This window comes from Sebastes umbrosus, chromosome 9, assembly GCF_015220745.1.
Source record: "Sebastes umbrosus isolate fSebUmb1 chromosome 9, fSebUmb1.pri, whole genome shotgun sequence".
NCBI lineage: Eukaryota > Metazoa > Chordata > Actinopteri > Perciformes > Sebastidae > Sebastes > Sebastes umbrosus.
Genome location: NC_051277.1, coordinates 3,609,597 through 3,624,253, shown reverse-complemented (window position 1 = coordinate 3,624,253; position 14,657 = coordinate 3,609,597). Strand labels below are relative to the sequence as shown.

At 42.4% G+C, this 14,657-nt stretch overlaps 1 protein-coding gene across 2 annotated transcripts in view; it reads right to left on the bottom strand.

Moving 5' to 3' along the window:
* Window positions 1-7,234, bottom strand: part of LOC119494008 (ras-GEF domain-containing family member 1C-like) — a 70,242-nt gene extending 63,008 nt beyond the window's left edge. The window contains exon 1 of one of the 2 annotated variants that reach the window (XM_037779604.1): window positions 6,866-7,234. In XM_037779604.1, coding sequence (XP_037635532.1) covers window positions 6,866-6,955 — 90 coding nt within the window. In that variant the 5' untranslated portion in view covers window positions 6,956-7,234. The remainder of the gene's footprint in view (window positions 1-6,865) is intronic. The other variant, XM_037779606.1, reaches the window with a different exon arrangement.
* Between the last annotated feature and the right edge of the window lie 7,423 nt (window positions 7,235-14,657).

Below are 14,657 nucleotides of genomic sequence, written 5' to 3'. Positions count from 1 at the left end.
ATAAAACATTACACATCCCTTATAAATCTGAAAGAAAATACCACTAATCTGTGAGTGAAATGTCTTTATTCTTTATTTTTGGGTTGCTGAAAAAAGAATAATGAATAATTCTTGACAGTCTGATATATTTGACTTCATGACTACTACAAACATTTTAATGTATTAATTTAGATATTTTCGAAAGTAAAAGTCCCAAGAAGTGTATGATTCAACTTTTCCCATGGTCTAGTGTTAAAAAAGTTAACAAAAAAATCGCAATAAATTATAATATTGAATCGCAATATTTAAAAATCACAATACATATGAGCTGCTTATTATTTATGCAAGACAATAAAGGCAACAATTATTTTGTCGGCATTCAACAGCTGAGCCTCGAGCCGTCCCGACCTCATCCTGTCGTTGAACACTAACAAGAGAATTGTTGCTTTATCTTGGTTAAAATGATACTCAAAATTTAATTTCCAGCACAGAAGCTAATACCCATTTAGCTTAAAACATGGACAAAAAAAACCCTCACTATCACGTTTCAGCTTTTCAGAAAAACTAATAAAAGAATCTCTCTATGAAGTCCTGGTCCGGCCGAGGCGACTGGCACCGAGGCTGTAGCGTGAAAAGGACTTCATCATCACTATAATATGGTCGTGGAAGAATAGCAACGGCCTATCTGGTTCAGATAGCGCAGCGCTCCGTGCTCTGACTGATGGCCCTATCTCATGCATACTGAATAAGAGGCTATACAGAGAGTTAATGAGTGACCAGCGACGGGGAAAATAGCCGAGAGGAACGCGATGACTGACATGTTCCAAAGTAGGTCACGGGATATTTCTCTACACCGTGTTTTCACCCGGCTGAATGCCATCCATCCACCTCCTCCTGTTTCCTCTCCAACCAACCCTTTATTTTTAAAGCCATTTCTTCCTCCCCCATCTCTCTCACTCCCTCTCGTCCACCGCCCGCTCATTGTTACCTAACTCTGCCTCTCTCTCTCCATGTCCTTCCATCTCTCAGAAAATCCCTTTAACAGAGAGTGAGGACCTTTTCCTCTCCTCCTCCTCCTCCTCCTCCTCCTCCTCCTCCTCTTCCTCCAGGCATCTATTTGGTGCAGTTAATGGATAGTTGAGAGATGACTACCGGCAGCGTGGGGGGGAGGAAGGAGGAAGGAGGAAGAAGAAGGAGGGCTGGTGTGGGCTCCTCTTTTGTCTGTAAAATACTATGGATAGGCCACATCACGTCACAGCCCTTTAGAAAAGCTCCGGACACATTTTCATACCGCGCACATGCCGAGACGTGCTCAATTCAATTTGTTTTCTGGGATATAAGAGCTATGAATCTTGGTTGAAGAAGTCAAACTGTCTGAAATGATAGCTCATTCAGACAAGGTTTACCTTTCGAGAGGAGGCACTGCAGACAGTGGAGCCTTTTCTAATGTGACAGCAACCTTTAGAGAGACCTGGCCCACATACTCCTCTCTCTGTCCGTCCTCATCTTCTTCCTCCCTCAACAGGCCAATTTAGATTTTTCTCCCTCTGACGGCGCTTTGTAGCCTTCCTCCCTCTCCCTCCGTCATTAGTCTGCGGTATTGTGGCTGGCTTGTTGCGTCCTCTACTCCCTGCCTGTCTCGATGTGGATCTAATGGCTAAATAATGACTACACACATCTCATCTTTAACTGCTGGCTGATCAGGGTAAGAAGTCTCTGTAATCTTTCTCTGGGCCCCCCTAATTGATTTGTTGAATAGGAGGCCTAATAAGATCCAGGGGAATAATCATTAAGAGTGTGCGAGACTGGGTGTTGCCTCTCCTTTAATGAGGCCTCTTACGAAACACAGAAAGCAATTACACAAACCAAGGTAAGAGGATGTGATCAAAACAGGCCGAGCTTGTGTTGTGCAGAGAGGAAGAATGTGGGAAACGATGAGAAGCTCAGGTACAAATACCGCCTCCAGCTACTGGCACGCATGTTTAATGATTACAAGGAACACCTCGGTGCCTTTAGCACGTTGCTGGGAGCCGTAAGCATAAAACGCACCGAGTGAATCTAAATATTATTATGGAATAATAATGAATATTATCATTATAGCACAATCCATCTGCTACGTCTCCAATAGTCCAAGAGCAGGGCTGCACGATATGAAGAAAACATGCGAGATATGATAACGATATTACTTGCAAAGTGTCCTTAGTTCTGCCTTCCTGCTGTTTTCAGTATTCTACTAAAATACAACAAATTGTTTGTTGAATTAAAAGTATTAAAGGAAATAATTTCGGACATTGTTTAATGAACTGAACACAAAAGACACACAAAAAAAGAATGATAGTTGCGATGTGTTTATTGCGCAAGTTCATATTGTGATGACAATAAAAAAAACGATATATTGTGCAGCACTATCCGAGAGGGTAAATTGAGGGAGCAAAAAACAACAACAACATCCAACTAGAATAGAAAACAAATTGAGAACAACAAACAAGACGAGTTGAGACTAAAAAGCAATGCAAACCAAAAACTTGGTGTTTACAACGAGATTACTATATTTACACCGAACAAGTGGAGGAACAAGACAAAATAAAAGCTGCCAAGAAAACAGAACTTATCCTGACAATCACTACTCAAAAACAAAATACCAACCCTGCACACGCTGAACAGAAACCTTCTGTATGTGCATCGTAAAGAGGGTACCCCCGAAACCCAACTCTGTCCCGGCTCACCTCCTCTTATAGGTTTAAAGGATTATTTCCACTAACTTCATCGCTGAGTCCAACACGGTAAGAAACACGACGACAAGACGTATTTGGAAGAGAAAACACACAAGCAAGTATTGAAATAATGAACCCCTTTGTCCAACTGTAAATGATTAAGCAGAGCAACTTTTGAGATTCAACTTTGACCCTCGGTACTTGCTGTAGTTGTATGTGCAACACTAGAGATGCAAAAACTGTAAACTGAACCGTGGGCTTGTTGAAACGTTGCAACACTATTAAATAGCTGCTAATTATTTAATGAGGTGTCAGAGACGTAGAGGATGCAATTATCTGAACAATGGTTCTGTTTTTCTTCTCCCTAATGTGCAAAACAAACCGAACCGAAACCATGACTAATACATTTGCTTGACTTGTTCGTGCTGTTGATGGACACCATTGTTCAAACTATGAAAAACAAGAAGGGAAATAAGAGGAACGGCTCACAGCTGCATGAGAATGAAACTAATTGTGATGAAATCGAGGTGAAACACCTCAAGCGCAAAAAACAGTATGCAACAATAAGTACTACATTACATAGTGTATTTAGAATAGGCCTTTTCCACACAGACATTTTGACATAGAAAAAAAAGTACAGGTGTAAATGAATGATGGTTAGTGACACCTGTGCTTTTCCCGCTATGAGAAGTTGACTGGTCTGCCGTTAAAATGGCCCATTGGGAGTTATAACCAGCGGACTAGTGGGCAAGCAAGAGGAAGAGAGCAACATTAGAGCGTGTTGACGGTGGTGTAACGAGGCTGTAATGGCTGTGATAGGGATCATTTACAGAGGGCAGTGTGAATGACGCGGCCTTATATCCATACAGCATATTAATAATACATCATAAATCAATATGGAGAGGTGGAATGGCGTGGGTCAGATGTGAGCTGCGAGCGCCCTCACGCCACATTTCTTACAGAACAATGTTTTCACTCTTAATATAGATTAAAGATTTCCCGCTCTCTTCGTCACTTCTCTTCATTCTTGCACTCAAAAGTGCAAATGGTGCGACACATCTGAGAGACTCTAAAATGATCCTCCTCCTTTATACGGAGAAGCAAATTACCGCCCTCCTAATTTTTTTTTTTTCCTCCGTCTGATGCAAATAGAAAAAGAATATTTCAATTGTTCTGCCTGACACATTTCCTGATGGGAACCAAAATCTCCAAAATCGTAAAGCCTGTTCATGAGGACGAGAGAGAGACAGAGAGAGAAGGAACTGGGAGGAGAGAGCAGGGAGTGAGAACGAGAGCATTATATTCAATAATTTGATCTTCTACGGATACTCCGTAAGCTTGAATGAGCCTATTTCCTGTCATTGTGTGAGAGGATTTAAAGAGCATCTGATGAATGTGGGCTCATGCAGCAGCAGGTACATTAAAAGAACTGCCTATTAAATCTGCGCTTTATGGTCTCCCTCCTCTCTCATAACCACATCTTGTAGAAGATAAGACTCTGTCTATTTATACCTGCACATGGAAGGATTCATAATGGTTTTGGGAATTACGTGCGACAGATGGAGTATCGGTCTTCTTATTGTGCGCCATAAAACACTCCCTCGTCCTTTTCGCAGGAACTGGAATGACTATCCCGAGAAGGGAAGGAAGCAAACGATTGCTCTGTGAATCTTTTATTATTGCCATTTGTATTCTCCACTGAGCATGAATTAAAGAGCGAGCAATTTTTTCTATAGATAGCAAAATGTCTGTGCCTGCAGGGCTGGAAGTGGTATGTGCAGAAGCACACACAGAGGTAGACAGTATCCGCCCTCCCACTGAGGAAGACAGCGGTGTGGAATAGAGACACAGAGCATACATTATGCCTTTGGCTCTTCTTAGTTTCATCTTTGCTTTCCAGACTTTCCTTTAGTTTACCACTCTCTTTCTCTAGCAGCAGGAACATATAGGCCAGCGAGGAAACAGACAGCCGGGGATAACAACCATGCAGCAGTCAGTTTTACTGTCACACCAACTTTATAAATCAGGAAGCAAATATTTATTCATATAAGTGTCCGGCAATTATATTTAGAGTAATGTGCCCGGAATTTTGGATGCACTTCCCCCGAAGGCTTCCTGTTATAACGGTCATTAATATTCAGCTCAGGTTGTCAGAACGACCAAACGGAGAGAGCTGTTTCCTCTGTAGTCACTCTGCTGCAAACACACTTGACAAAGTGACCAGAGCTCAAGTGAGCTGTGATAGCCTCATTATTACAATCTCTGTGTCAGAGAGAGAGGGAGAGTGTGTGTGTGTGTGTGTGTGTGTGTGTGTGTGTGTGTGTGTGTGTGTGTGTGTGTTTGTGTGTAGGACACACCGGCTGGCACGGTTGGAAAGAGCACAAGAATATTATACTCCAGTAAAAGTTAATTTAAAGACTCAAATACAAGTGAAAATACTTTGATAAAAGTAAAAAGTAGGTCAGTTAAAGCAGCAGTGGGTAAGAAATGGAGCAAATATGATTAGAAAAAGTTATTTTTATAAAACAGTCATTATATCCTGACAGTACATGAGACAGGTAATCTGAAAAAGATCATGTTCCTCTGTGTCCTCACCTGGAAAGCAGACGAGATCAGGTGGCAGCAGCAGAGGGGCGGTGACAGACAACTGCGGTCCAGTCGGACAGTTTTCAGCAGCCTTCATAAATTTACAGGAAGTCATAGGAAAAGTGACATCCTGTTAGATCCGTAGATCTGTAGGCTACTTGTAGTTTGCAGCTCTTTGATCAGGTGAGAATCGGGCATTTCCCATCATGCCCAGGGTTTTGCAGTCGGTGGAGAGCTACTGCAGCGCCTGGCTCTAAAAATGCATGACGTCAGAGCAAGTCGGGATCAAGTCGGACACAAATTAAACCAGCATGCATTGCAAATCACCAGTGATCGATTCTGTGCAGGCCTGACTCATCTCGAACGAGCCTACTGGCATCTGCAATATTTCACAGACCGGAGGAAAACAACCAATCAGAGCCAAGCTGGAGCCTTGCCGTCTCTGAGAGCCGGCTGTCAATCACTCACGAACTCCGACCAAACGGTCAAACTAGGCAGCGCTGATCAAATATGAATCAATATTATGTTACGTTAATGCCTATTTCTCTCCTCAGATGTTCTCAGAGCAGTAAAATGAGCAAGTTTGTGACACGGCGACCATGTTGAGGAAATACCAAGCACCGCCCACCAGCCGGAGCACAGCCAATAGGAACGCTCTCTCTCAATGAAATGACCTGTGATTGGTCTCCCGTCACGGGCTAGATGTTTCTAAAGCCTGAAATCAGAGCCATGAGGAGGAGCAGAAGTCTAGTTTCCTCTCAGAACACTTGAATTACAATATGCTGAAAGGTTATTATGGAAGTTTTGCCCAACGATGCCAAAAACATTCTGCCTACTGAAGCTTTAATATGTCGGCTACTCTGAGTAAATGTTACTGCCTTACATTTTTAAAATGGAGCGGTGGGGTAAAGGGAGGGTAAATAAAAAATATGCTGTAAAATGATGATGTTGTATGATAGACGTATTAAAGTAAAGAGACCTTTTGTCCAAACTAATGATAAATTCATCCATCATGAGGTGTCATTTCCTTGTTTTTTGACCAATAAGCTTGCACATTGATGGAGAATTATTTTTTCACTCTACTGATTAATGCAACACAATATAGGTGTGCAAGCTACTGCTGAATGCTGACAGTGACCCTGATGGTCATTTTAAACAATTATTGCCATGTAAAATAAAGACATTTAAATTTTGTTCAAACTCTACAGTGTGCCTTGGATTATTTTTGCATTTTGTTTGTTTTCTGAGACCATATTCCACCCATACAATGAGCCCTTCACAAGATTTAATGAGCCCAAATACACCTGAAGGATCCAAAGAGCACCTCTCTATAGACCACACCATGCAACCTGTGCATACAACAGATATCATAATTATTATACAACTACCATGGCAGTGTAACCTCAGTAGAATAAACCAGAGACACAAAGAGACAAAACTCAGACAATAAACAAAAAATGACCCACAATAATAAAAAAACAGCTGTAGACACCATTAAACTATATAAATATAAATATAAGACATCACCAAAGCAGACAAACACAGAGCTGTATGAACAACATAAACTCCACAGCTGCACTCATCACCTCACGTTGCCTGGCAACGTTGACGTCCTCCTCTCCTCTCTGTACAGTTTGTTGTTTCTCACCTGTCCTGACGTCACTCTGAGTCTTCATGTCCTCAACCTGCTCCAGGTGAACTCCTCTGCTCCTCCATTCTCAGTGCAGAATAAAACCAGTCCACTGAGCCTGTGTGTCCCAGTAGGCTATAGAACCTGTCCCAGTGTCTCTGTCCCCGCTGAGACACTTCCTCAAAGCTTCCAAACATGTTGAATGATTCAACATTCAGTTACTCCTGAAGGTGAAAAGTCCCTCAGTGAAGGTGGAAGTCACCTGGAGAAACCAGCATGTAGCCTTTTAGCATTTAGCATCAGACCCAGAATGCACCTGTGTAGGTGTGTTTGATTTGGGTCACTTTGACTCCTCACCAGGTGGTGCTTTAAAATCTCTGATTAAAGCTGAAGTTGGCAGATTGGAGCAAATATGATTAAATAAAAGTTATTTTTATATAACGTTTGCTATATATCGTGACAGTAGAACATGAAACAGGTAACCTGAAAGAAATCATGTTCCTCTGTGTCCTCCGGTGCTCCTGACTGCAAGATTTCACAGACCGGAGGAAAACAAGCAGTAAGAGCTGATCTGAGGTCTGCTGTCCATCACTTGTGACTTTTCACTTTATGAGAAAAAAAGTCGTAATATTATAAAGTAGTAATTTTACGTTATTTTATTTTTTCTCATAATATTATGACTTTATTCTGTTTTTTCCCTCAATGTGGCCCTAATACTCCGTAGTACATTGTCTCTTTGGCCCTCACTGCATTAGACTTATATACTATATACTTAGATTGTAAACTGTGTTACTTTCATCACAATGCTCAAATGTTTTGCGGCTCCTGACAGATTATTTTTTTTGGCCTAAAATGGCTCTTTTGATAGTAAAGGTTTCTGACCGCTGCAATATGCTGAAAGGTTATTATAGAATTTTTGCCCAATGATGCCAAATATATACTGCCTACTTCCACTTAGCCTTGGTGTTTGTTTGTTTTTTTTTTAATATGCTTTATCATGACTTCTTTTTTTGACTCATGCACTTGAAACATAGGCTAGAAAAGTAGCTACAATACTTGACAAAATACTTTGAAATAGGCCTACTATAAAAAGGACTGATTGAGTGTTAGAGCACCTAGAGTAGAAATGTAACACCTTACCTCCTCAACACCTGCCTGTCGTCATGGCACCAACAAAGCTTGAAACAATCCATGTTTTCTGCAGTAATTAACACATATATATATGAATGCCATCCTACAATAAGTGACAGAAAATGTTTTTCTTAGTTTATATTGAGAGACATATGTAGCCTATATAGCATGCAGTATGTAGTGTGAGGAAGCAGGCACATGAGGCCTGTTGTGAAATATAAAGAATCAATTTACAAGTGTTTCTGAGAGGTGTTTCATTTGTGGTTTGGCTTCACACGCAGCAGGTTGATCACCCTGTTTGTCTGTGCGTGAGGTAAAAGGCTGTTTTGCTCTACGTTACAGCTCCCAACTTCCCTGTTCTGTTCTTTAATTCAACACTCAAATGGTGTTTTTACATTTCCTCATACTGATGTCAGACGGACATTCCAGTTTCTATATAAACACGGGTGTTGTGTTTGTAGTCTTGGTCATCATTTCTACAGCTAAAAAATAACATTACACTCATCAAGTGAATTGCTGAGAACGTGGGATGTGACATCACCGTAGACCATGCAGGTTTCAAACAAACCCTAGTCAAGTTTATGGAAGATAAAATGAAGGTTACCATGTCGGCCCTACAAGTGATGGAGGAGTGCAATGTGCAAGGTTTCAATTTAAATGGCTTTAAGTGGAGATATTTTAACCAAAACATGCCACAAGACCTACAGTATTGTCTTAAGTGTATTTCCCACACAAAAATAAATTCCATATTATAAGCTAAGATTTTCATTGAAACTTCTTATTTCGTCCCCTTTGCAACCCTAAGGTACATTATTAAAGGTCCCATATCATGCATATTTTCAGGTTCATACTTGTATTTTGTGTTTCTACTAGAACATGTTTACATGCTGTAATGTTAAAAAAAAACACTTTATTTCCCCCGTACTGTCTGCCTGAATACACCTGTATTCACCCTCTGTCTGAAACGCTCCATTTTAGTGCATTTCAATGGAATTGCGCTGCTAGGCAACAGTTTGGGTCCATGTTTACTTCCTGTCAGCTGATGTTATTCACATACACTGCAACAGGAAAAAAACTGGGACACATTTAGAATGTTTAAGTTTAAAACCGTGTAATGGTCTAAATATTGTATATTTGTGACATCACAAATGGACAGAAATCCTGACGGCTTGTTTCAAACGCACAATTTCTGAATATGGGCTGTGTGTGTTTCTCCGTATATTGAACGTTTTGATAGTTTAACGGTATTTTTATAGAACTTAAACCTGCTTTATAATATAAAAGACTTTAGACTTTTACAATATGGAACCTTTAAATAAATTGTAAATAATGGAATAATTTTTAAATAATTCATAATATCAACTCACTATGTTATATCATTCCATTATTGCCGTTTTCATAATAATATTATTTGTATTTATTTTATTTCACATGACAATTTGTCCCAAAAAACTTCTTGCATTTCACTTTATTAGCACTATAATGACACATTTCAGATTGGTTCAGATATTGAACCTGTCTATGACGTCTGTAGACCTCCAAAAGGGGTCCTGGCCAGACGTCCAGATATATATAGCGTATCTTGCACGTCCACCAGACATCTAAGAGGGCTCTTAGTCAGACGTCCAGATATTGACAGACGTCCACCAGACGTAATAAAGTGGGGTCTGGACTGACGGACGTTATAAAGACATGATCTGATCGTCATCCTGACGTCACATGACAAGTATAACATGATTATCCATCACAGTTCACAATAACGTTTCCAAGTATATATCTCAGCCTTTATTTTTCTTACAATAAGGGATAGAAATAATGGCCAAAACTTAAAAAAGAAAAATAAGAGCCAAGTAATAAATCCTACTTTCCCTGTGAGAGATGTGTGAAATAGAGCAGCAGTGTTTTCTGTGCGTCTGCTAGAATAATGAAAGCCATGCCCAGCTCCTGTCCGTTTACAGTGTAAACAGACACAGAAACGGCCTTTTCCTCCGCCGTTCTCAGAGGGGGGATGGGAGTCTGGCAGCAGAAACACATCTACAGTACACGCACGCATGCCACACACCACCAGTACAAACACAAATCATCACCCGTGGAGTCATTATGATCGGTTTTCCCGCTTTCTGTTATAAAGCCACTGTAGTATGTAAAAGCTGAGCAATCACTAAGATGTGGAGTACATCCATAAAACAATTGCAGTCTCCTGCGTCCCTTTATGAAGCCGCGCTCACTGTGAGCTCATAAATACACAGATCCCTGTTTATCTGCCCTCAGCTCTGCTATCTCAGTATCAGTTGTATAAATAAATATGAGCTGTGACTCTCTCTCTGAGCCTATAAATAGAGAGAGGGACCCTGGGTAAAACCGGTGTCTTACACATGCTGCATGGAAACCTGTTAACCTGGACGGTGCACACATGCACACTCAGCACTATCACGCACACATTTGGGAAAAAAGCCAAGAATAATAATGTGCTCATATCAGATTCATTTACATTAAAGGCGTGTTTGCTGTGTTCTGTGTGAAAACATCAGGGCACACCGAGGAAGGTCCGTATACGTGCAATCCACCCCGCTGACCTTTGACCCTCGCATTGGCTATTCCCATCATCCTATTGTTTACTCTCCCAGACCCAATCAGCCGTCCCAGGACCGTCTCCCACGGTGACGGCGGGGGCCTGGCCAATGAGTCGAGCTCTCCCGGTGCTCTGTGCAAACTGGACTTGTTTCAAATGTGTGCTCAGCCACGCACACACACACACACAGACACACACACGTACACGCCGCGGGCCTGGTAGCCAACGCTGTGAGCCCACGTCGTGCTGTTAAGCTGAGAAACTGTCAGGCCTCTGTTTGCCCATTAGCCGCCAGCTATATAGAAGGTCGGACGTGTCCTTACTCCTCACAAGGGCGCGGAAAAAAGCCGATGGTTCCTTCAGCTCCTGAGGTGCAGCTACATCCGCTTTTTATGGATCACTGTTTTTCATGTCTCTTCTCATTTTTTTATTGATTTGCAATTTTTTGCCCCAACATACATCCCGTCTTTTTGTTCATATAAAAGCGTTTTCTCTCTCCTGCCTTCCTTTAGCATTTCTTTTCTGCACCAATGAAGTGTGAGAGATCAGCCTTTTAAAACCCGTTTTCATGCTCCAACCTTGCCAATCCCTGCCGAAGCCTCCGCGGTGCAGAGGAGAGCATCGACACGCCGTCTTCCTCGCTCACGTACTCTCTATTTCCAGCAATCCTTTCCCTTCTTCTTCTTCTTCCTCCCTCCCTCCCTCGCTATCTCACCTCCACACACTCTGTATCTGTGTTTCTGTCTGTTCTGCCGCCTCCTGCTCCACCTCCCACTGACAGACAGACTATCACATATGCAGACACTTCAAACATGCTCCTTCTCAAAGAGATCCTTGGAAGAGAGCTCTAGAGGAACCCTGAATAAGTCATCAAATCAGCAGCGTTTTTCTTTTTACCTTCTATCTCCTGTTTTCTTTCTACTCGCACAAATATTTTCATCCCCCTTAAGTTTTTCTTTTTTTTTTCCTCCCATGTCTGCGAGGCTTCACTCCCTTTTACTTTTATTGTGTTTACTCTGTTTCTGTCTCCTCCTTTTCCTCGTCTGTTTACTTCCATCATTTTACTCCTCACTCCTCTTCATCCATACAAAGATATCTGTAATAATTGCTTTTACTTCCTCTGCCCACCCAGGAACCTGACAGACGAACACTCTAATAACATCCCGGCTCAAAAGGGATTTCCACTCTCTTTCCCCTTTATTTCATTTTCGGCTCGAGTAGAGTGAACATCTGTCTCACCACACTCCGGCACGACAGCTGCGTGATGCAAAGTGGCGGTTGCATGTATACGTATAACGCATGCATCAGTTGCTCTGGGGCTGCAGTCAGTCGGTCAGTCAGTCAGTCAGTCAGTCAGTCAGTCAGCCAGTCAGGCTGGTTGTTAAAGGTGTTGCTCCTCTCCTGTCCTGTCTACTCTAAAAGAAGTTGTTCCCATGGTAACTCTGCCCGGTCTGTTAATTGACTGTCAAAATGTGTGATGCTCCATGATGAGGAAAAAAAAAATCCTGCAAAAAAAATGTATAGCATATTAGTGTGGAGATAATCACATCGCACAGCTGCCTCCAGAGATGATAGTAAGACAGCTATCTAATAAAAATGTTAATGACATGAGCTATAATGAAACTGTAGAGCCTGCGGACACTCGCACGCGGGCACGAACGTGTCACAAGTTACAATGTGCAGGGTTTTAATTGAGGATGTGGATAGATGGCTTTAAAAAGCAATATAATCCAATTTAGCATGGCAGCGACGTAAGCTACCCACACACGGATAGCGGTGACGCACGTCTCGTATCGACGTATAAACCTATGTGGGATTGTTTGAGAGAGAGAGCAGGAGTGTTTCTGCATGTGAGTGAGAGCCTCGCGCTGCCTGAAGACACCTTGATCCTGTTTTCTCAAATAATCCACAGTGTTGCATGAAAACCTTGAGACGAACAGACGCCCGTTTAAGATGAATGAGAGCGAGGCGCGGACGCTGACATGACATGAAGACTTATGATTCTGTTCCAATCTGTTGCCTGAGTTCAATTGTGGACATGAGAAGAAAGTTTATGAATAACACATAGAGGCCGGAGCGGATGCATACGTTGCATCAGAGATGTTGGAGAGACACATCATTGTGGATTCATAGCCTCATGTGAATTTCATTCTGTATAAAATCTGTTTTAAACAGGGAAACCCCACAGTATCACTCCATATTCTGATTTACTACATTGACACAATAAACTAAATACTATGAAGATCATGGGCTGAACGGTGGTGCTGTGGTTAGCACTGTCGCCTCACAGCAAGAGGGTCGCACGTTCGAGGCCCTTCTGTGAGGAGTTTGCGTGTTCTCCCCGTGTTAGCGTGGGTTTTCTCCGCGTACTCCGGCTTCCTCCCACAGTTCAAAGACATGCAGGTTAGGTTCATTATTGCCCGTAGGTGTGAATGGTTGTCTGTCTCTGCGTGTCAGCCCTGTGATAGCCTGGCGACCTGTCCAGGGTGTGTTCGCCCAATGTCAGCTGGGATCAGCTCCAGCGACCCCTAACGAGATAAGCGGTTGCAGATGATGGATGATGGATGGACTATGAAAATCAATGAAGCCAACATGGACAGAAAAGTATCTGCAGATGAAGATGTGTAACATCATTGAATACTGAATGGACCGTAAGGGGAGATTGTTTTGTCAACTAAACATAAATTTTATTATATTCCATTTCTGCCAATAGATCCCCCTGAATGTTACACACTGTTCCTTTAAGTGCAGTACTTTAGTCTGTGAAGTTCAGAATATTGTAATAAGAAACAGAATAAATGCTTTCCAACTTAAAGCCACCTACTTACAGCAGCGTTAAAGTCTGACTCAGTGTGGCGTCGGGCTTTGTTTCCCTCGTCGAGAGCTACTGAGCGGACTGAATAGGAAACCGTGGTTGTCTCAATAAAACATGAGTAAACAGCAAAGAGACGGTATATAATCTGCTCAGGTAGCACTGCAGCTTTAAAGCACACACACACACACAGAGAGAAAGAGAGAGGTTGGGGATCAGAGGAAAAGAGAGGCGGGGATGTTAATCTCTCCAAAACACACCTGCATGCAGGAAAAACACCGTCGCATTACACACAGACTCTGTTTTTCTTATCTGTCCTCGACGGTCTACGTTGCTGCCTATCTGCTGAACTCCTCGTCACTCCTATACACGACATCCACGGACACACTTTTAGTTTTATACCCAGTAATTAATCTGTATCCCGGACTATATATGTATATATATATATGTATATATATATATACATATATATATATATATGCCTCCTTATAAGCACAAAGAGGAGCTGGCTGTGTGTTGCCCTTGGAAGCTTCGCCTGTTAAGCAGACCCCGTCTCTTGTTAACAAGGGCCCTCCTCAATTACTCTCCACTGAGACACTTGCTAAAATAGCCACAGAGCCCTTCCTCTCTCCACCCCCCTCCTCCTCCTTCATCCATCCACCTTTATTATTTAGAACCATGGGGATCCGTGTTGCCATGGATTCTGTCGTCATGGCTACAAACAACTACGCACATGTACAGGAAGTGGCGGAGGACGAATGAGAAGGGAGAGCCCCGGGGCGATGAGGGGGTCTTCGAGGAAGCTTAACCTCTGCGTGGTGGCGATCCGGCTGCGATAGGTCACCGGGTTCAGGGCGAGGGGGGTGAAGACGGCGAGGTTGTCCATCACATGGTCAATGACAGGTGGAGGTCAGGGCAAAGCCTCGGGGGGATGCCAGCGAGATTAAAGCATGTGTGCTATTCCAGGTGCTTGTTTTCTCGATGTCTCTTAAGGGACATCTCAGATCATTTTCTGGTCTCATATTCCAAAAGCATCTTCCTTCCCGTATTAATTCAGGTTGGCGAGGAGGAAAAAAAAACCACGTTTAAAATCCTGCAATGTGCAAACAGATAAAACATTGTGATTCCTCCTCTGTCTGTGCAGCCTTGAAGGACGCAGGGTGATTTACATAGGGCAGATAAGAGCGGGGTTTTATCAGCGTTGATGGACAACTGACTGACTCTTTAATGTGC